Here is a 21,823-nt window from a genome sequence, read left to right on the forward strand (position 1 = left end):
AACAGACGCACTTTCCAAACTGCCTAAGCGGCGCCTCTGCCCATCTCTAAATGTAATCTCAGACAACAGACTGAGCTCTGAAGATATCCTAGGAAAGCCTGGCCAGGCGGTGGCGCAGTGGATAGAGCATCGGACTGGGATGTGGAAGGACCCAGGTTCGAGACCCCGAGGTCGCCAGCTTGAGGGCGGGCTCATCTAGTTTGAGCAAAAAGCCCACCAGCTTGAACCCAAGGTCGCTGGCTCCAGCAAGGGGTTACTTGGTCTGCTGAAGGCCCGCGGTCAAGGCACATATGAGAAAGCAATCAATGAACGACTAAGGTGTTGCAACGCGCAATGAAAAACTAATGATTGATGCTTCTCATCTCTCTGTTCCTGTCTGTCTGTCCCTGTCTATCCCTCTCTCTGAATCTCTCTCTGTCTCTGTAAAAAATAATTAATAAATAAAAAGATATCCTAGGAGAAAATTTTAGAGGTTTTCCAACTGGATTCCTTCGAGCCCCAAGGAACTTCTGCAGAAGGGTCCCAGTGCCAGTCAAGAGCCAGGGAGACCGGAGCTGACCCGGGAGAGACGGGCTGTCATTCATGGGGGGCTCCCACTTCTGCTCCCGTTCTCTCTGCTTTGAATGTGTCATTTCCTAATAAGACTTCACTTTCTTTAAAAAAAAAAAAAAAAAAAAGGAAGAAAAAAGTTTCTTCTAATAAAGGTTTCTCAAACCACTCTTTCTAGGTAGTCCTCTAGTTTTTGAAAAATCAATCTGAAGTCAAGTGCAATGACAAAGAATCTATTTAAAGCTACACAGCCCACCACAGTCCATGTCTCAGGCTCCAAGTGGTAGGTGGGGATCATCTTTAAAATATAAACGTTTTCTGCTTTGGAGACAGTCACAACTGAGTCCCAATGTTAGCTGTCCGCTTCCTCTTTGTGGGTCTGGGAGGAAATCATTCACCTCCCTGAAGTGCACCTTCCCCGTATGCAAATTGGCAAGTGTCAGTGCTCTAGAATTAAGGTTATCACCAGTATTCACTGAAGGTATCCTTATAAACAGTCATTTTCTCCCACCCTCCTCCCAATTCCTTGAGGGCTCACAGGAAACAGTTCATTACATTTATTGAATGGGATGAGGTATGTGGTGGACTGTAGAAAGGCAGACAGGCATTCAAGGGCTGCCTTTGACCTTGGCAGTGAAGGTGAGGAAGATGTGGACTATTAGAAAGGCGAGAGGGAGCTGGGGAGAGGTAACTACCAGATTTGCTGCTGTTTACCAACAGCCGCCCTCACCAAAGTTGCTGCTGGAGAGCTCCTTGGCCTCTAAATCCTGTTCAATCTTGCTAACATCCCTGGGAACGCAACAAATTCCAGAGGCTTTTCCAACACCCGGCTCCACTCACCCTGCCTCCTCCCAACTCCCTTAAATAATGGCTGAGCAAATGCCTTTGAGACCATCTTCCGCCCATTTCCTTCAAGACTTGCAAGCTGCTAACGCTGGGAGGCACAGATAGTGTGGAAGAGCAAATATGGCCAAAATTAGATTAAAATAACCTCCTGATAAACAAATTACTCACCTAAAATAAATATTGGAGTAGCGCGGCTAAGATAACTAAAAGAACAGCACCACCACCTGGCAGGAAGAGGAACTACATGCGCTGCTGTCTCTAGCCTGTCCCCTTCAGCCTGCGGAACGATGGGGTCCGACAAGGTGGGCAGGAAAGGGAAGCAAAGGGAATAAGTAGTATTCTTTGAACTAACACCTTTTAAAAAATGTGTTATGTACTTATGCAAAAGACAAAAACATTTGGTGAGAGAGGTGAGAACTTTAAGCCAAAGGGAAAAAAGTCACATTCCAAGTTTGAGCGTGGCTGGTGTAGCAAGAGACTGAGGTTCTTCCTGCCCTGTTCCCTTCCGCTGGGTCACCCACCTCATTGTTCCTCGGCTTGACCACCTCAGATGCTGAGGCTCACAGCGGAGACACGGGCCCTCACACAGCTGCCCACAGTGTGAGGCACCTCCTGCCGGGTCCCATTCAGATGCTTATATGGGGTGGACTTCATCATGCTCTTTTTTTTTTTTTTTTGTATTTTTCTAAAGCTGGAAACGGGGAGGCAGACAGATAGATTTCCGCATGTGCCCGACCGGGATCCACCCGGCACGCCCACCAGGGGGCGATGCTCTGCCCATCTGGGGCGTCGCTCTGTTGCATCCAGAGCCACTCTAGCACCTGGGGCAGAGGCCATGGAGCCATCCTCAGCGCCCGGGCCATCTTTTGCTCCAATGGAGCCTTGGCTGCGGGAGGGGAAGACAGAGACAAAGAGGAAGGAGAGAGGGAGGGGTGGAGAAGCAGATGGGCGCCTCTCCTGTGTGCCCTGGCCGGGAATCGAACCCAGGACTTCCGCATGCCAGGCCGACGCTCTACCACTGAGCAAACCGGCCAGGGCCTCATCATGCTCTTTTTTAAAGAATTAAAAGACAGGCGCACCTGTCCCCCAAATCCTTCTAATACTTAGAAAGTGTCACTGAGCTTCCTTTCAGCTTTTGGTCTTATCTTCTTGAAGCTGGAAAAACAAATCTACCCTCTTGAATCAGTTCTTGGTAGCATAGAGCTCAGGTCCCAGGGACCGAGAGATCAGCAGGTAAACTCTTCAGTCCACAGGCTGTGTGCATTTCTTAAGATTTCCCAGCCTAAATTCCTGCACCTGTAAACTGGGGATCAGAAGGTCTCCTGCACAGACTGAATGCATACACACCAGCTGACTTGCTAAGAACTCAATAAACAGCAGATACTGTGTTGTCATCTCCACCGCACTGTGTGATGGATGGAGCTTGCTAGTTTGCATTCCTACAAAGTCGATCACGGCAGTCCATCGTGATGTGACAAACGCAAAACTCTATCAATATTATTTGAAGCAGGTTTTTGGCTCATCCCGGAAATAGATTGTTTGCTTCTCCTGAAGTTGTGGTACAAGGAGAGTCATCGGATCTATAATCACGCCACAATTTGATTCTTTCCGGAGACAGGAATTGGGTTGGCCTCTTCACTAAGGTATATTGAAAGCAAATGTATGGAGCTTGAGCCAGGAAACTGGAACCTTCCCTTAGTCAACATTAATATGTCAACAGTTCCTCTGGGCACAGTTCAGTGTGAGGTGTAGGCTATGCTAGGGACCCCAGCCCTCAGGGGCTATACCAAGTGGGAAAATTACATATGTGCATACACAAAAATACATACAGCTGTACACTTATGCAAAAATACAAGAATCATCGGTTTCAGTATAGTTAGCTCTCAGAAGTACAAATGCAGGGGTCTGTGATGAGGTTTGACAGGGAACCCAGTGCTGGGCAGAGGTTGGGGCCGGGTGGCATTCAGAGAAAACCCTTGACACAGATGTTTGTGCCGGGGCTTAAGTAAGGAGCCAGTGTTAGCTGGACAGGAAACCGTCACTGAGCTGGGTGGTTCATTCTCTCTCTGTGATCCTCAGTTTCCCCATGTGACAATGAGGATGAGGTGGATGAGATCAATAGGTTTCTGGGATACAGACGACAATTTTGTATTATAATCACCAAATCTGCTAAGAGACGAGATCTTAATTATTCCCGCCACTAAGAAGAAATGATAATGGTGTGACATGGTGGAGAAGAGGCTAATTATCGCTATAGTGGCCCTCGTATCTCAGTATGTAATCGTATCAAATCAACCCTTGTTAAATTTACACAATGTTATATGTCAAATATGCTTCAATTTAAAAAAGATCAATAGCCTTCTAGGTTCTCGGGAGAACCTATATTTTCGTGAATGTCTCAGAGGCCACCTGGCAGGAAAATCGATGGGAGGTGGACAGACAGGGCTCTGAGCTCTCTATTAAAAGAAAATACAAGAAGTTTGAATACTGCACTAAGCAACCTTGAAGACTGTTTCCAGCTCGAATACTCTGATTCCATGGTGGAAACTGAATGAGAAAGTGTCCATGACACCCTGAGGGGGGCAGGACCCCGGGCACCGTGCTTGTGAGGCAGGGCAGAGCCCGAGGGCAGGTGGACAGGTCCAGAGCCCGCGGGCACACGGCTTGCACATACGTGCCCCACGGACCCCGCACTGACCCACGCCACTTGTGTGTGATTGTAAGATCTCGGGAACCACAATGCCAACCACCCTGACCCACAGGTCACCAAACCCCTAAGGGTTCTGAGAACCCTTCAGCGCTCCCAGCATTCCTACAGAAGTCTCAGGTGGTGCACTGCAGAAAGAGCCCCTCCCTCGGCCCTTTGCAGCAGACAGCAGGGATCTGGGCGTCAGGTCCTCCCCTTCGGTTGCTGCTGCGGAGCGCAAGTCCACCGTAAACAACCCAGAATGCACGACGGCGTCTGCATGTGACCAGGCTCTGGGCACTAGGCTCCTGTAGCACCAGGCTGACAGCTGTCCGTGTGAGCCAGCGGCCAGAGCAATAACTCAAGATCAGTGAGTAGTCTCCTCTTCCTGCCAAACTTCCCATTAGCTCTCTTCCCTCCCCTCCCTCCTTTCTCCTTTATTCATTGACTTTATTCTCCCTCCCTTTATTCATTGACTTTCCTATGCCCAACATGCTCCCCCCCACCCCCACTCCTGCGAACTTCCGGACCCCTCTAAACGCTAGTGCTCGCATTGGAGAACGGTCTGAGATAACCCATCACCCCCTTATGCAGGTTTGGGCCTGAACTGGGAGGCGCTGCAGTGTTGCCTTGTTGTGGGACTGTGACCTTTAAGTCACAAAAAGCGGTATTTACAGATGCATCGCAGGCACCCACGCAGACCAGGCACGATCTCATCATCACGCGGCCAATGCAGCTGCCACTTCCCAGAGCTGCACTTTCTCAAAACTGCCTTTGTACCTAATACTCACGAAGAGGCGCTGCGGGGTGAACAGAAAGAGGGAGAGGTGGGGGAGACGAGGAGAAGAGGAGAAGAGACAGAGACGGGGATGGAACTACCAGTGGAGGAGAGAAAAGCACAGTGGAGGCAGAGGACAAGGGCCACAGGGCCGGTCTGGCGTTTGGATTTCACTGCAGAAAAGAATGGCTTGCGCTGTTTCTTTAAGTTCTGCTCATAAACAGCTACACTTTTTTGCAGAGGATAAGGCATACAAACAGGCAAATCAGCCAACACCGGAGACTGGAGCAGGCTTTGCACACGAGTGAGTGAGGAGGAGGAACAGATACAATATAAAAGGCATGAGGTTCAGATTAGACTGTTCAAACTCCTGTGCGTTCAACAGGGACCTCGAACTGAACAACAATGTAAAAACAATGTTTAAGAGCCTCCATTGCTGAGACAAGTGGAAAAGAGGCCGAGGACCTCCGGGCTCACTATGTCTCCTATTGCTGAGGAAGGGACAGGACGAGAGACGTTTGGTTCATACCCACCCATCCCGCCCTGGCCGCCGGCAGCAGCTACTTGAAGGAACGGAGAGCTAAGTAGCAGAACACTGACCTGGTGCAGCCCAGGAGCGCGTTCCCTTTTTGTTATTATAATGAGTGGGTCCCAGTCTCCCCAGTCCCCTGGGGATCCCACCATCCTGCTTCTCCTCTAACTGGAGATCCTTTCCAACCACCCACCACCTGATAGATACCTACAGACCTCAGATTCCCAAGCCCAGCCCTGTCACAGGAACACTGACTGTCCCCAAGGTCAGATATGTCCTTCCGTCTTTCTTCTGGCCCAGGAAGGCTCTCCTCTGGTGATGCATTTACAGAGATCCACTCCCATGGCCAACCTGTGCACTGCCAAGCTACTGCCAAGGCCCAGGTACCCCTCAGCGAGAAGGGCCATGCCTTCAGGAGCTCGGGCTTCATGGAAACATTCCTAGGGACCGGTGCCAGATGGTGAGGTTCCGATTTTTAGACAGACGCTGACATCCTGCATTTAGGTTCAGCTGACATGAACTCACCTGGGATTCGAATTAACATTCTGTGCCTGGTCTTAACTCTGCAGGAAGACGACAGAAAGCAACTAGAGGGTGCCAAGGCAAACCCAGATGGGGTGGGTGGTGCCATCCATCCACCCCAGCCCCCACCCTGGGCCATGCAGTGCCGTGGGTAGGCTGGGCAGACGGCAGCCTGGCTGCAGCCTAGTATGCTCACTGCCCCTCCCCAAATCCACTACCGACTCCGCTGCTTAAATACAGCCCCCTTCTCTGCTGAGCTGCACTCTGGGGCTCACACAGGGGGGTTGGCACTTGTATGAAACCTACTTCCTCTCCTTGTTCTGAGTCTTCCAGCTCTCCAGACCAGCTCCCCTCCCAAGTAAGTTCTGCAGCTCCTAACAACTTTCTGCCCCCAGGGGGTTCTTCCTGCTTCTGAACCCATAGGAATGACACCGAGGCTGGGGAACTTGAGGTCAATTATGCAAGAAGGGCATGCATTTTTACGTAACACCAAGAAAGGTATTCCGGGCGGGGTCATCGGAAACCTGAGTGAGCATCAGCTCATGTATGTGGTCAAAGACACATTGGCAGGAGGTGATTCTCGGCAGGAGGTGGTTTTGACCTTCTGACCTTCCAGGGGACATAGCAGCAGCTAGTGACTACTGTGTTCATGACAACTGGCGTTCTGGTGACTGAAGGTCAGGGACGGTGATAAGTACCCTGCAAGGCACGGTCCAGACCTCCACAACTAAGACGGACCCGGTCCAAAACGCAGGAGTGTCAAGGCTGAGAAACCCTGACGAGCACTAAGGCCAAGTATTTATCTGGTGGTAGAAAGAACGTCAGAGAACCTCTCATCCAACTCTCTTGTGTTATCCAGAACTTAAGACGCAGACCAGAGTCTGAATAGCTAGCTCAGCAGAATTAACAAGTAACCCTATCCACCTTTCTATTGGGAAAACAGGCCTGTTTTACATATGGAGGACAGCAGGCCCTCAGCTCCCTAACAGCCCATTAACTGAGCTAAATAGAGGTTAGAATGACAAAGGCTAAGGTTAGTGATTCTATGCATGGGCTGTTGGATTCAGGTAGTAATGGGGTGATACTTCCATTTCTATACAGGTAAATATTAGAAATCGTTCATTCATATAAAACTTTAGCCTACAAATATTTATTTCAGGCTTCTCATTGTGCTGGTGCAAATAACTCCAAGCGGGCAGAGGTAACCCTTTCCTGCAGAAGTTTGCATCAGCTCAGAGAGATGGACAGCAGCTCTTGAGATGGGAGGGCCTATGGAAGCCTAGAGGGACATCTAACCTGGTCTCAGGAGCCAGGGGACGTTTCTCAGAGGAAAGGACATGTGAGCTGAGCTCTGAAGCGTGAGCAGAAGCTAGAAACCCCTCCAGCTGAGCCCCTGGCACCGCCGGCTCCGTCTGCTGAGCTCAGCCAGACGGGGTGCTGACACTCGCTCACTGTTCTCCGCGCGAGTCCGTCGGAAGGCACCCTGGATCTCGGTCTCTCCTCTCCGGCCCTGTGCCTCACGTTTCAGACGGAAACAGCTAACAACGGGCATGTGACGACTGATTTCCACACAGGGCAGGCACGTTATAAACTCAGGATACTCAGCCCTGAGCTAATGGGCTCAGAAAGGTGTGTGTCCCTTCTCAGGAAATATCACAGCCTCCCCTGCCACGCCCGGGATGGGGGTACAGGAGACGTTGACTTGCCCGAGGCACAGCGCCCCCAGGCAGGCTCACCCCGCCCTCTGTGCTTGGTCCCTCTGCTCCCTGCAGTCCAGGAACCCCCTCATCTTGCTGCATCGAACACCTGGAGTTATGACAGGGGGCACCCAGGGAACAGGGGGGACAGTGGGCACCCAGACACCAGCCCTGAGGCAAGTCCGCTCCCTGCCCATCACCAGCAGGTAATGCGTATCTATCCCCTCTGTCTGGAGGGCTTAATTCCCCGCTGACCCCCTCAAACTTCTCTCAGCGCCTGCGCTGTGCCGGCAGTGGAAAGCTGGGGGAAGACGTGTGGGCTGCACTGAGTTCCGAGACACCCAAGGAACACAGGGTTCTTCCCCCACGAGGGGAAGCGCTGCGTGATACGGGCCTTTGTCTGTGCATGGAGTTGACAGAGACGGACGGCCGGGGGAAGGAGGTGTTTTTCTTTTTATTCATTTATTTATAAGTTTTATTAAAGTTCACCTCTTACCCACAGGCCCCGGGCTCCCTGCAGAGACACAAATATCGCAATGGAAGCAGCTGGTTTCCAAGCTGCCATATTAAAATAGATGAAGAGGGAAGGAGGGAGAAAAATAAAAACATTAAGCCCTGACTTCTTCACTCCCAAGTGCACGGTGCCTATTACATTGCACACACGGCATCAACTCCCGACACAATTAGACTCGGGCTACCAGGCAAGGAAAAAAAAATCCTCAAATTATTCAGATCCCATCCCCACCCCTCCCCCCTGAAACTATTCTTTTGCAATTACTCAAGTAACGAAGAAAGGAGCCAACCTCTTAATATACATCTGGTACGAGCATCTACTCTGTTCAAGCAATTCCCAACCCCCCACCCCACCCCCACCCCCCGCCCAAGAATAGAGTCAGGAGCTGAGCAGGGAACCGAACACAGAAATCCCGCTCCGCACTCACTGTCCTAACCTTCTCTCCTCCAGGACAACCCCATGGGAGCCTGCAGCTTATGCCAACAGGCCCGACGGGCCACCAGTCCTGTCAGAAGGAGCTAGAGGTCTTCAGGTCTGCTGCAGACACTGTACTCCCTTTAGAACCAATTGTCTTGGCCCTGGCCAGTTGGCTCAGGGGATAGAGTGTCAGCCTGGCGTGTGGACATCTCGGGTTCAATCCCCGGTCAGGGCACACAGGAGAAGCAACCATCTTCTTCTCTCTCCTCCCCCTCCCCCTTCTTCCTCTCTTCCCTTCCTGCAGCCAGTGGCTCAGTTGGTTCAAGCATCGGCCCCAAGCGCTGAAGATAGCTTGGTTGATTTGAGTATCATCAGCCCCCGACTGGGGTTTCTGGGTGTACCCAGGTCAGGGTGCATGGAAGAGTCTGTCTCTCTATCTCTCCTTCTCTCGCTTAAGAATCCATGGTCTTGATGGCATTAGGGATAGGCACGCCCACGGTGAGAGATGCTGGCTCTCTCTTCGCAGCCCTGAGCTTGGACCGGCCACCCCCTCCCCCACCTCACCCTGAGGACCCTGGAATGGCTCTCCTGCCCTCCAAGGCGGAAACGAGCTGTGGAGACAGGAGAGCATCTTTCACCGAACTCGCAGGGGAAAGGAAGACCCACTTTTCAGGAGAGGTGCTTACTGGATTTCAACAGTGCCGCCAGGACTTCAGTGGCTGCCCTGGGGAGGGAGAAAGAAAAATGAAGAAAGTCAGCGGTCAGTGGTCGTCTGTCAGACCGCGGGGCCCGCACCCCGCCCGCCCTCTGGGCTGCCACCTGACAGCGCACCATTAAGCAGGTAGCAGGCACTCTATTGATTCTACCGCGGCCATTAAAGAGGCATAAATGCAGAAATTGCACTGAGTGGGGTGTCCATCTTGCAAATGGGTCTCGGGAGTCCCCTCTGAAGCTGAAAATCGCTTCCCTTCACCTCCTTGCCCCCTGCCTCCTTCCAGCTCCCCACATGGAGCTCCTCCTTTTTCTGTCGCTCCAACTGGCCAGAGTTCTGTTTCTTTCTTTCTTTTTTTTTTTTTTTAAGTGAGAGGTGTAGAAGGAAGAGAGACAGACTCCCGCATGCGCTCCAACTGGGATCTATCTGGCAAGTCCCCTATGGGGCGATGCTCTGCCCATCTGGGGCAATAGCTGTTGCTCAGCAATTGAGTTATTTTTAGAGCCTGAGGTGAGGACATGGAGCCATCCTCAGCACTTGGGACCAACTTGCTCAAATGAGGCATGGCTACAGAAGGAGGGGAAGAGAGAGAAAAAGAAGGGGACAGGAGAGGGGTGGAGAAGTAGATGGTCACTTCTCCTGTGTACCCTGTGCCCTGACCGGGAATTGAACCTAAGACTTCTACACACTGGGCAGATACTCTACCACTGAGCCAATCAGTGAGGGCCTTAACTGACCAGAGTTCTTGCTTTACCCATATTAACCCCCGGAAGCCTGGGGAGTCTAGAGCAGTGGTAGTCAACCTGGTCCCTACCGCCCACTAGTGGGCATTCCAGCTTTCATGGTGGGCAGTAGCAGAGCAACCAAAGTATAAATAAAAAGATAGATTTAACCATAGTAAGTTGTTTTATATATAAAGATTTATTCTGCCAAACAGCAAAAATCCAGCATAAAGTACTTGGTAAGTAACTATTATTATATGCTTTAACTTGCTGTAACTCTGCTTTATAAATTTTATAAAGTTACTTCCCTACTTTATAAATCACCATTATTGTGGAACCGGTGGGCGGTTAGAAAATTTTACTACTAACAGAGACACAAGAGTGGGCGGTAGGTATAAAAAGGTTGACTCCCCCTGGCCTAGAGGATGAGGTGGGAGGGGTGGGCCCTGGAGGCAGAGGGAGTCGCAGTGCAGGGAAAACTCCTGGAAACAAGCCTGGCCCTGGGGACACCCTGGGAAACATTCCCAGGTAGAAACAAACATTCACTGGTTGCTCAAGGGAGGCTGGTTCCTTCTCGGGTGGGTGGCAAACAGTTACAGTTGCATCCTGTTTCTCCTTTCCAATTGTTTATTTATTTATTTATTCATTTATTTATTTATTCATTTTAGAGAGGAGAAGGGGAGACAGAGAGAGAGAGAGAGAGAGAGAGAGAGAGGAGAGACAGAGAGAGAAGGGGTAGGAGCAGGAAGCATCAACTCCCATATGTGCCTTGACCAGGCAAGCCCCAGGGTTTCAAACCGGGGACCTCAGCATTTCCAGGTCGACGCTTTATCCACTGCGCCACCTTCTTTTACGGAGGACTTCCCCAGTCTTTGCAGCGATGACAGGCACGCAGGGTAAAAATGCCTTTGGCCCATGTCTTAATGACCTTTCAGTCTGTTTCCCTGAGCCTGGGAAGGTCCCACAAAGACCCACCCGCTCGGGACTTGAAGGCACTGAGGCGCTGCGGTGTGATTCTGGGAGGGAGGGTTTGGATTGCTTTTCTTTTCTCTCTTTAGCAAGATATGTATTTTGCACGGCTCAGGTAATTTATCCTTAATTCCTACTCATTACATCTGTTCCCACCAAGAGGCTGAGGACTGTGAGGCAGGTCAAAGATGGCGGAGCAGCCTTCCAAGATGACACAGACACACAGATACACACAGACACAGATATAGACAGACACACACACACAGACACACAAAGACACACAGACAGACACAGACAGACAGATACAGACACAGACAGACACAGATATAGACAGACACACAAAGACACACAGACACATACAGACAGATACAGATACAGACAGACACACACAGACACACACACAGACACAGACATATACACAGACACACACAGACAGATACAGACAGACACACACACAGACACACAAAGACACACAGACAGATACATACAGACAGATACAGACACAGACATACAGACAGACAGACACAGATACAGACACACAGACACAGACACAGACATATACACAGACACACACAGGCAGATACAGACAGACACACAGACACAGACATATACACAGACACACACAGGCAGATACAGACAGACACACACACAGACACAGACACAGACAGGGCTGGGATCCCAACACAGGAGCCTCTTGCCTACCCTGCCCCCACCCTCGCCCCCCACTGCCGGTCTCTGGACTCCCTAGCTCTGGGCCTGCCCAGCCAGGGTGATGAGAGACAATTCTCTTTGCAATATATTATCAAATTCTGAGCGACAGAGCCAGCAGGAAAAGTAATATACTAGTAAATGAATAAGAATAAGCTAAAATAAAATAGAAACCTGGCACTTGAGACATCATCGTGCCCCCTAACCCACGAGGAGTCCTGCGAGAGCAATGGCCTGAGACGCAAGCTCCGACACAAACTCACGTCGGGACGAATGCCCACCCTGCCCGGCCTGCCCAGGGGGACCACCACGGCTGCAGGACGGTGGGAAGAAGGTGAGACTAGTTGTCATCAGTGAGCTGCCTTGTGCGTCCTTCCCAACCATATGTTCTTCTAATCAGCTGTCAGATTCTTTACTGGCGTAACCCCACGCAGCTGGGCCACGTGGACTTCAGAAGGAACACGTGGCAGTGTGGCGGGAACGAACCCCGCGTGGGAGATGGAAGGGCTGCAGTGGATAGGGCTGGCTCAGGTGGCAGCAAAACAAAAATCAGTCATCAGGGCAAAGCAGAGGGGCCCAATTAAGTTCACCAAAGGGGGTCGGCAGAGAAGGAGGAAGCCACAGAAGCAGGGAAAGAAAGAATGGGGCCATCCCAAGCGAAGAACCCTAGCCCTGTCCTAGGTCACAGGCCCCGTGTGGGAAGGCAGCCCTGCGTTTCTGATTCACATGGCGCTTTTGTGTGGGGAGCTCAGCATCAGTCATCCGCTGGGTAAGACTTTTATGAGGGACAGACGGCTGGTGGGGAGGGACAGGCAGCAGGCACTCCAGTTAGGAGGATCAGAGGCAACTGGAGCACCAAACAGAAGAGTGACAAGGAGGAAGGGGGAGAGGGATGGTTTGAAGGAAGGACTGAGTCATGCTACTCAGAGCAGGGGTCTCCTGGGAGCAGCTCTTCCTTCCCGGGAACTGAGTAGACAAGCAGACTCCCCACCCCTGTCCTTGCTGAGTCAGAGCCTCTATGCTGACAGACAATCCATATGCACATGAATGTGTGAAAATCGGTGCCGAGGACAGTGTCCATATGGCTTGGTGACCCTGACATTGAGAGGGAGATTCAAGGAGCCTCCCCGATCTCAACCCTGCAGGAAGTACCAGAGAGCAGGACAGCATACCCTATAAATATAAACCCTGACAGTGACGTGATATAGCAGGAAACACGTGGTGTCATATCAGCCAAAGAGGGGAGGCTGGTCTCCGAGCAACCAGCAAGATTTCTTTCTCCCAGATGCTCACTGGGCGCTCAATGTAGCTAATGCAATACAGGGTGCGTTTGGGACAAAGATGGACCTATGTGTTGAAGCCAGAATTCTAAAGAGTTGAGACTTCATTCTGTAGGTAATAGAAAACCATTCAATTCTATTTTTAAAAATCAAGGGGGGCCCTGGCCGGTTGGCTCAGCGGTAGAGCGTCGGCCTAGCGTGCGGAGGACCCGGGTTCGATTCCCGGCCAGGGCACACAGGAGAAGCGCCCATTTGCTTCTCCACCCCTCCGCCGCACTTTCCTCTCTGTCTCTCTCTTCCCCTCCCGCAGCCAAGGCTCCATTGGAGCAAAGATGGCCCGGGCGCTGGGGATGGCTCTGTGGCCTCTGCCCCAGGCACTAGAGTGGCTCTGGTCGCAATATGGCGACGCCCAGGATGGGCAGAGCATCGCCCCCTGGTGGGCAGAGCATCGCCCCCTGGTGGGCAGAGCGTCGCCCCATGGTGGGCGTGCCGGGTGGATCCCGGTCGGGCGCATGCGGGAGTCTGTCTGACTGTCTCTCCCCGTTTCCAGCTTCAGAAAAATGAAAAAAAAAAAAAAAAAAATCAAGGGGGTGCATTGGCAAGGATGGAAAGGTGAGCTAAAGCGAAGAATTACCAAGACCGGATGACAGACGAACGACGGAGGCCAGAGGCCAGGGAAGAGTCAGTGATGGTCTGACACCTCTCGCCAGGGCAGACGACAGGAGGAGAAAGCCATGGTCAGACTAAGGCGGGACACAGAGGTGTTTAGAGAAGACACTGGTTTTGATTTGGGACGTGCTGAGCTTGAATCGAGATGGGGAGGATGAAGCTACATGAAACTAGCCAGGAAGCTACTGGAGATGCAGACAGAGCAGTCTGGAGGGGACTCCAGGGTGGGACCACATATTCATAACTCACCAGAGCAGCAACAATACTTGTAGCCCTGGGAGCAGGTGACATCTGCACAGAAAACCTATTGAAGCAACCCAGAGGGCTGGCCCAGGACAGTGTCTCCCCTCGAGGGAAGGGACCCCAAGGGCCTCAGCGCTTGTGCAGGCGGGGAGGTCAGGAGGAGACCTGGGCAACGTGGTAGGGACGTAAGTTTTGAAACGTAAGAAGCTAGATTTTCTAGGCACAGTTGTTTTTCAAACTGCAGGTTGTGATCCAATGCCAGACTGTCAGATACAAGGAACAGGTATTGACTAGCTAGTCAATGAGTTAGAATCTATTAGAGCTACTTCCTGTGGCAAAGGTTAGCGGTGATCTCAGAAACTGATTTCCACCTATGCACGCGCGCGTTATGTGTGCCTACTGGAAGAGCAATGTAAATGTTTTCCTTAAAATACAAGCCTGTGAAGCTCTTGTTTAAAGTGTAGCCTCCGTGCGAGACCTGAACGAGAGCAAACATCTAGAGACAGCTAATGAGCTGATGAGAAAACAAAGCACAGGATCTCACGCCCGGAGCCGGGATCCAGGCACAGGGCCTGTCGCTGCGAATGTCGCGAAGAGGCTCTTTATTTTTGGTCTATGTTGGAACGTGAGTATCCAGAGTGTGGGTGCCCTGTCTGAGCACTGAGCTCTGCTTCTCTCTTGCTCCCCAGTGTAACACTGAGGTTGCCCATCAGGCCTGAGGTAACCAATGGCTAAACATACCAAATGCAAAAAACATAAGCAGCTGAGACTTAAACCAGGTAGAAAACATTCAGTTGCTTCCACTCCAAGAAGCCAAGCCCACTGTGTGGAATGAGTGACCTGGGCTCTGAATGTCAGTACATCTGGGTGCTAGACTGCCCCCTAGTGGATGTGGACACCTACCACCCATGGTTCTTGTTCCACTGATTCCACAGGACAGGACTTTTTCATAGGTGCTCTTTCCTTTTTTTCTTTCTTTTTTTTTTAAGTGAGAGGAGGGGAGATAGTGGAGACAGACTACTGCATGCACCCCAAACCAGGATCTAACTGGCAACCCTGTCTGGGGCCGATGCTCCAATCAACTGAATTATTTTTAGTGCCTGAGGCTGATGTGCTTGGACGAACCGAGCAATCCTCAGCGCTCAGGGCCTACACCTGAACCAATTGAGCCCCTGGCTATAGAAGGGGAAAAGGGAGAGAAGGGGGAGAAGGAGAGAAGAAGATGGTTGCTTTTCCTGTGTGCCCTGACCGGGGATAGAACCTGGGATGTCCGCATGCTGGGCCAATGTTGTATCCACTGAGCCAACCAGCCAGGGCCTATAGGTGCCATTTACTTAAGGTTTAAACCCATACCATCATCCCACACTGTTTGAGCCTCCCAGTGGGGCGTCTGTGGGGAGTAAAAGTGGAAATACCAACATGTCCTCCATCAACTTTCCCTGCATTTGCATCACTGAGTGGGTTACCTGATAGACGTTTGCAGGACGCTGTGCCCTGGGACAAATACAATAACATCTAAAGGCCAGGCTGAGTGGCTGACTCACCCTACACAATTTCTCAGGGTGGTGGGGTGACTCAGCCAGGATTCAGAGGCCACAGTCACTTTTCCGTTTCTCCTCTTCCGCGGGGAAGCTAAGATGAAACCACTGGCATTATCCATGTCCTCCTGCTCTGGGCGGCCTGCACCTCCCCCTCCTGCCATTCACACCTGACCCTCACATCCTAAGGCAGGTGTCCCCTCCTCAGGAAAGACTGGCTCAACCTCTAGTCCAGGTTCTTGTCCTTCCTTAGTATATGTATTCATTCTTTCTTCTTCCTACCTTCTCATTACTCAATTCCATTCGCAATTATCCACTCAGCTGTTTGATTCTTTTATTAATCCCGCCTGCAAACTACAGAAACAAGGGAGAGTCTGGTTTTGTATTACTCTAACCCCCCCCACACACACACACACACACACACTTAATAGTATTTGAGTACAGACACCATTGAATACATGCTGAACTTTTTCTGAAACTCAGGTTCGAATCAAGTAGCTTTATATATGTCAGTCACCAACTCAACAAATGTGTATTTAGCACCTACTATGTGCTGGGATAAACGGGTAAGCCAAAGATGCTTGCACGCAAGGGTGTTAGGGTAAAGGATGTATTTAACAGACAGTAAGTATTCTGAATAATGCATTGCATCGGTACATTAAGTGTGTAAACGCTATGGGGAAAAAAAGAAAAAGAACAGCATAAAGACAACAGATGTGCAGGGCGGATTGCAGGCTTTAAAACGTTGGCTAGAGCAGGACTCCTGTGAACCACACGTGAAGGAGAGAAGGACGTCATCATACAAATATCAGAAGGAAGTGTGTGCAGGCGCTCTAAGACGACGGGCAGCCCGCTCTGTTCATGGAGGAGCCCGCTGGACGGGGCAGCTGAGGTTGAAAACAGTGAGGGCGGAGGAGCAGGAGCCGACGTGGGGTATGCCAGGTACTGACCATGCAGGGCCTGAAGCACTCCAAAGCCCTTCCCTTTACTCCACGTGAAGGACTCACTACAGTAATTTGAGCAGTAGGTCTAACATGTTTCTCTGGGTACTCCATTTTTTTTTTTTTTTAAAGAAAAAGGACTTAGGAAGGCAAGAACAGAAACCAGGAGAGACCAGAGTAAAACTCAGTAGACAGCTACAACGCAGAGCAAACAAAATACAGCAAAAAATAAAAGGGATGCTATAAAACAGCCAAGTAGGATTTATTCCAGGAATGCAGGGTTGGTTTAACATTGGAAAATCGGCCAATGTCATAATTCACCATCATAACGGAATAAAGGATAGAAGAATCATCTCAACAGACACAGAAAAAGCATTGGGTAAAATCCATTACACTTTCATGATAAAAACACTTAGCATACTAGGAACAGAAGAAAACTTCCCTGACCTGAGAAAGAAATTTACTTAACACCCACAAGTAACATGACACCTAAGGAGAAAGACTGAACGCTTTCTCTCTGTGATGAGATAAGAACAAAGCTAAGAACCATTCATTTACACCACCTCCATTCAACACTGTACTGGAGGTTCAAGCCATAGCATTTAAAAGGGAGGGAATGAGGGAATGAATGAAGGAAGGAATGAATGGCATGCCCATTGGAAAAGAAAAAGTAAAACTGCCTCTATTTACAGATGGATTAGTCTTGCATATAAAATGTCTTAAAGAACCCCCCCCAAAACCCATCAGAACCAGTACACAAGACCTGCAATGCAGCCACAGCAAAGGATCAACACACAGAGCTCCATCGTATTTCTGTATACTAGCAATGAACAGTTCAAACAAGAAAATGGTTAAAAGCCATCTAATGGCCACAAAAAGAATAAAACTCCTGGCAATAAACTTAAAAAAAGAAAAGAAAGTAAAACCCAAAGCTTTCACACTGAAAGCTATAAAAAACACTGTTGAAAATTTCTTCAAAGATGTAAATAAATAAAAATTACCTACATGTCAGCTGTCACCTCACTACTGCTGCAGTCTGAGAACAGATCGACCGGTAACATCCACTCTGGGGCCCCTGCCAACTGTTCCTCAGGGCACAACCACAGTGATCTTCCCAAGAAGGACATGGGTGTGTTCTGAATGTAAAGCTAACAGGATTTCTCGACAGCTTGCTACTAGAAGTAACAGCTCAGTTATTTCTCATGAAAATCCTCATTTTAGAAACGAAGGGACCAATCAAGATAAACTAAGCTGCCCGCCACCCAGCAGCTACATAGCACAGGGCCAGCAAACCCCTTCAGGGAGTTTCCAGAATGAAGCAAGGACGCAGCCCTAGAATTTAACCCGAGAGCCTCTCTAGAGCTGGCGGGGGACACTGGGGTGTAGCAGCAGAGACAGAAAGTGGAAATGAACAAGAAAGGACAGGGAGCTGTGTAACTAACAGGTGGGTAAGGCCGGAGGTGTGGCACACTGCCCACAGCACCCTGTGCCCAGAGGGCCATCTGCACAGTTCTGCCTTCCGAGGGCAGCACGGCTAAAAGCATACAAGCACACGCAGCCGCAGACCTGCACATGCGCATGCGCGTGTACGGGCACATGTGCGCGCACACAGAGCTAAGTAACCAAGGAAAAATGGATGACGACTGGATCTCGCTCATCACCAAATTCAAGGGAGAGAGGAAAACCCAGAACTGGAAACCGAGATGGTGAAAAGAGAGAAAAGCCGAGAACATGTGGTACCAAGACTGAACCGGGTCCTGTGCCCGGTACAGGACCAAGTGCGTTTTCCTCCGTGGAGGGGAAGAGCCCCCTCCACCCCCACTCCATCAGATACTGTCAAAGACGGCTGGCGGGAGCCGTCGTCATCACGGAAAGTTTTTAGAGGAGAAATGGAATCCCAGGGCACAGACTGGTGTGGTCAGTGACCCCATCGGGGAGGGTGACGCGGGCTGCTGACGGCCGGAGCCAGGGAGCCGGGAGCAGGGACAGTGCAGACAAGGCTGGGAGGGCCTAGCAACACCTGGCCTGTGATGAGCAGCCGCTCTGCAAAGGACACATGGTTCTGCAGGACATCCACATCCATAGCCAACAGGAAGCGGACCCAGGATGCAGACAGAAGCTTTTGAGAACCCCTAAGACCAGGATGGGAAAGGCTAATGTTGGGAGAGGTGCCAATAAGTTCTCCCTGCCCCGGGGGCGTCTCTTTCTACACATGATGTGACCCTTGAGTTGGCACTTCAGAAAAAAATTACCCTTGAATTATCTTAAATTATTCATGAAGTTCAATGTACATGGATGTGTGACTGTAATCCCATACTTTAATATGTATATATAAATGTATAATGAGTCCAGTATATAATTACACATCCATAGATGCAACATGAAGTGTTCCAGAATGTTTGCTAGATTACGGTAAGAGAATAGTGGCTGTATCACCCATTTAGTTAAACTCTTTTGAATCAAATGCATGTTTGATACAATCCACTCCTGAAGTACCTGGAAGCACAGGAGGGACAATGCGATACCCGATCACATTGCATGGCCCAGGGCAGGCAGACGCTTGCTGACTCAGGGAATGAATGAAAGGTGTCTGATTTTGCTCTAGCTAAAGGGCAAGGCAAAGGCAAGCCTGGCTGGCCATTGTTTGACCTGTTTCACTGAGGTGTGACAGGGACCTGCACTTGGTACAAGGCTTCAAAAAGTGGTCATTCACAAAAAGTCATATACTGCATGATTCCTGGGTGGATGGGTGGGCGGGTGGGCATGATATGAGCTTCTAGTTCAAAGTAAACTGGTAACACAAATTCCCTTCCTCCCCAAACTTCATTAATTTCATTGTGGAAATACAAAAACAAATAATTTTATAATAGCAGGGGTAAAAAGAGGGAGAAGTTATTAGCCAAGGGTTTTAACAAAGTTTTGGAAGACAAGAAATGGAGGAAGTAGAGTAGCAGAAGCCACAGCCCAGAAGTCGGTGCGGTACAGTAGCAAAGGATGCCGAAGTATATGGAGGGCGCAGACTGTCCATAGAAACCCAGAAGGGCCCTGGCCAGCTGGCTCAGTGGTAGAGTACCGGCCTGGTGTGTGGATGTCCTGGGTTCGATTCCTGGTCAGGGCACACAGCACAAGTGACCATCCGCTTCTCTACCCCTCCCCCTTCTTTCTTTCTTTCTCTCTCTCTCTCTCTCTCTCTCTCTCTCTCTCTCTTCCCCTCCAGTGGATATGGCTTGATTTGTTTGAGCACATTGGCCCCAGGCGCTGAGGATGGCTCCATGGAGCTTCTGTCTTAGGGGCTAAAAATATAGCTTGGTTGTGAGCATGGCCCCAGATAGGCAGAGCCTCAGCTCCAGACAGGGTGGATCCCGGTTGGAGTGCATGAGGGAGTCTGTCTATCTCCTCTCCTCTTATTTGGAAAAGAAGAAAAAAAAGAGAAAAAGAAAAGAAAAGAAAAGAAACCCAGAAGGGCTCTGGGTCAAAATTCTACCCAACGACCAGCCCTCATCTGAAACACTATAGTTTCTTATTCAAGAGGAATATACAAATACCTAATAGCAGAGAACAATGTTCAGATTGCCAGTTTGGGAAACAATGACCTAAGACTATGAAAAATATTTTCAACTGTATTAAAAGACAAGTTCTGTATCTATTTTACATAAGATAGTACATTGTGGCCCTGGCTGGTTGGCTCAGTGGTAGAGCGTTGGCCTGGCGTGCAGGAGTCCCAGGTTCGATTCCCGGCCAGGGCACACAGGAGAAGCTCCCATCTGCTTCTCCACCCCTCCCCCTCTCCTTCCTCTCTGTCTCTATCTTCTCCTTCCGCAGCCAAGGCTCCATCGGAGCGAAGTTGGCCCGGGCGCTGAGGATGGCTCCATGGCCCCTGCCTCAGGTGCTAGAATGGCTCTGGTTACAACAGAGCAATGCCCCAGATGGGCAGAGCATCGCCCCCTGGTGGGCATGCTGGGTGGATCCCGGTCGGGCACATGCGAGAGTCTGTCTGACTGCCTCCCCGTTTCCAACTTCAGAAAAATTAAAAAAAAAGAAAAAAAAAAAAAGATAGTACATTGTGACTTTCAAGGGCAAGCATATCTTAGTGCCAAGTTCTCAGACTCTTGAGAATACATTAACTCTAGATTCACACACGCAAATCTATACCATGAAGTGTTTCCTGACCTCACACCCAGATATGAGCTCCTCAGCACCTTGCTACCTTTGGAGTGATTAGTAAGCAGTAATTTTGACTTTTGTCTCAGACGCCTGATGCAATTTTAATCCTCTTTAGGGGAGGGCTGTACCCCGGTAACCCTTGTAACACCTAGCACCAAAGCTCTGCATGCAGTAGTTCTCTGTGGACGTCCTCATCAACATTTCCCACACCTGTCAACTGTGCGGGGTAGAGAGCAATGTTTCCAATATGAAGGGCCAGCCCCTTTACTTGGATTCTCAGAAACCTGGGAAGATATAAGGACTACAAGCCTTTGTTACTTTAAAATCGTTAAGATGTTACTTCAACAAAGAAGGCTCTTCCCTGTTCTGAAAGTGGGTGGGTAAAGCCACGGAATCCACCGAGTGTCTGCCAGGTGGCGGGCTCAGGGCCACGCCCTCACTTCCTCGAGCCCCGTTATTTTAATAACATCTCTGACATAGTCCTCTTTTACTATGAAGATGCTGAGACTGGGGAGGGAGGGGACCTAACTTTCTCAGAGCAGATCCTGAAACCCAGGCCTCCTGTCTCCAAGTGTGGTGCTCGTTCTACAGCAATGGTTTCCAACCTTTTTACCCTGGGGACCCGTGAAAATAGAAGAATTATTTCAGGGACTGCTAAGGCAGAAATCACCCTGAGCATAAGCAAATTTGCCCAAGATCATTGGGTCTATAATCTTCATACAACATCAGGGTGGTTAATGTGGTAGACCGGCACAAAATTTCTGGCGACCAGTCTGCGGAGTGGTGGTTGATAAACACTGTTCTACAGCATGATGAATTTCTTCTAAGAAATCAATTATAGAAGAAAGTAAAACAGAGAAAAGAAAAAGGCCTTTTAGGCCTTGTGATGGTGCCCCTTCCTCCTGCGTCTAACCCAGGGCTTAATCTTCATTGAACTTCTTTAATTAAGGTGATAGATTCAAATTGGCCTTCACTGCCCCCACCATGTGCCCAGGCCTGTCTTTGTGTGCGCTGCCTCTAGAGATTCTAAGAGGAGGAGCTTCTCGCTCTTTTGAAGCCTTTGTGCTGCCTTCTGAAGTAGCTGAGAGGACAGATTCCAAGTTACTGAAGTCGCACCGGAACTATCTCGGCAATGAGAACAAGGGCCCAGGTGCCCACAGCAGCCTGAGAACTGGACACACCCTGCATCTGCAGACAGGACTCCTGACATCCTCCAGTGCTTTCTGACGCTGGGCCTCTCCCGTGCTCTCCCTCGCCTCCCACCAGCCGTGAGGCGTCTTTGGCGGTACCCAACGTGCACCCCGGGGGTAGAGACGAACGCCAGCCGCCACCGCCT

The 21,823-nt window shown here is 50.2% G+C and overlaps 1 protein-coding gene across 4 annotated transcripts in view; it reads right to left on the reverse strand.

Annotated features, from left to right (window-relative positions):
* The window catches only part of AGBL1 (AGBL carboxypeptidase 1), an 822,308-nt gene that overhangs the window by 707,503 nt on the left and 92,982 nt on the right, over window positions 1–21,823 (reverse strand). For all 4 annotated transcript variants that reach the window (XM_066355294.1, XM_066355295.1, XM_066355296.1 and 1 more), the window contains one exon: window positions 9,228–9,265. In XM_066355294.1, the coding sequence (XP_066211391.1) occupies window positions 9,228–9,265 (38 nt within the window). The remainder of the gene's footprint in view (window positions 1–9,227; window positions 9,266–21,823) is intronic.

The sequence above is a fragment of the Saccopteryx leptura genome, chromosome 13 (genome assembly GCF_036850995.1).
Source record: "Saccopteryx leptura isolate mSacLep1 chromosome 13, mSacLep1_pri_phased_curated, whole genome shotgun sequence".
Taxonomy (NCBI): Eukaryota; Metazoa; Chordata; class Mammalia; order Chiroptera; family Emballonuridae; genus Saccopteryx; species Saccopteryx leptura.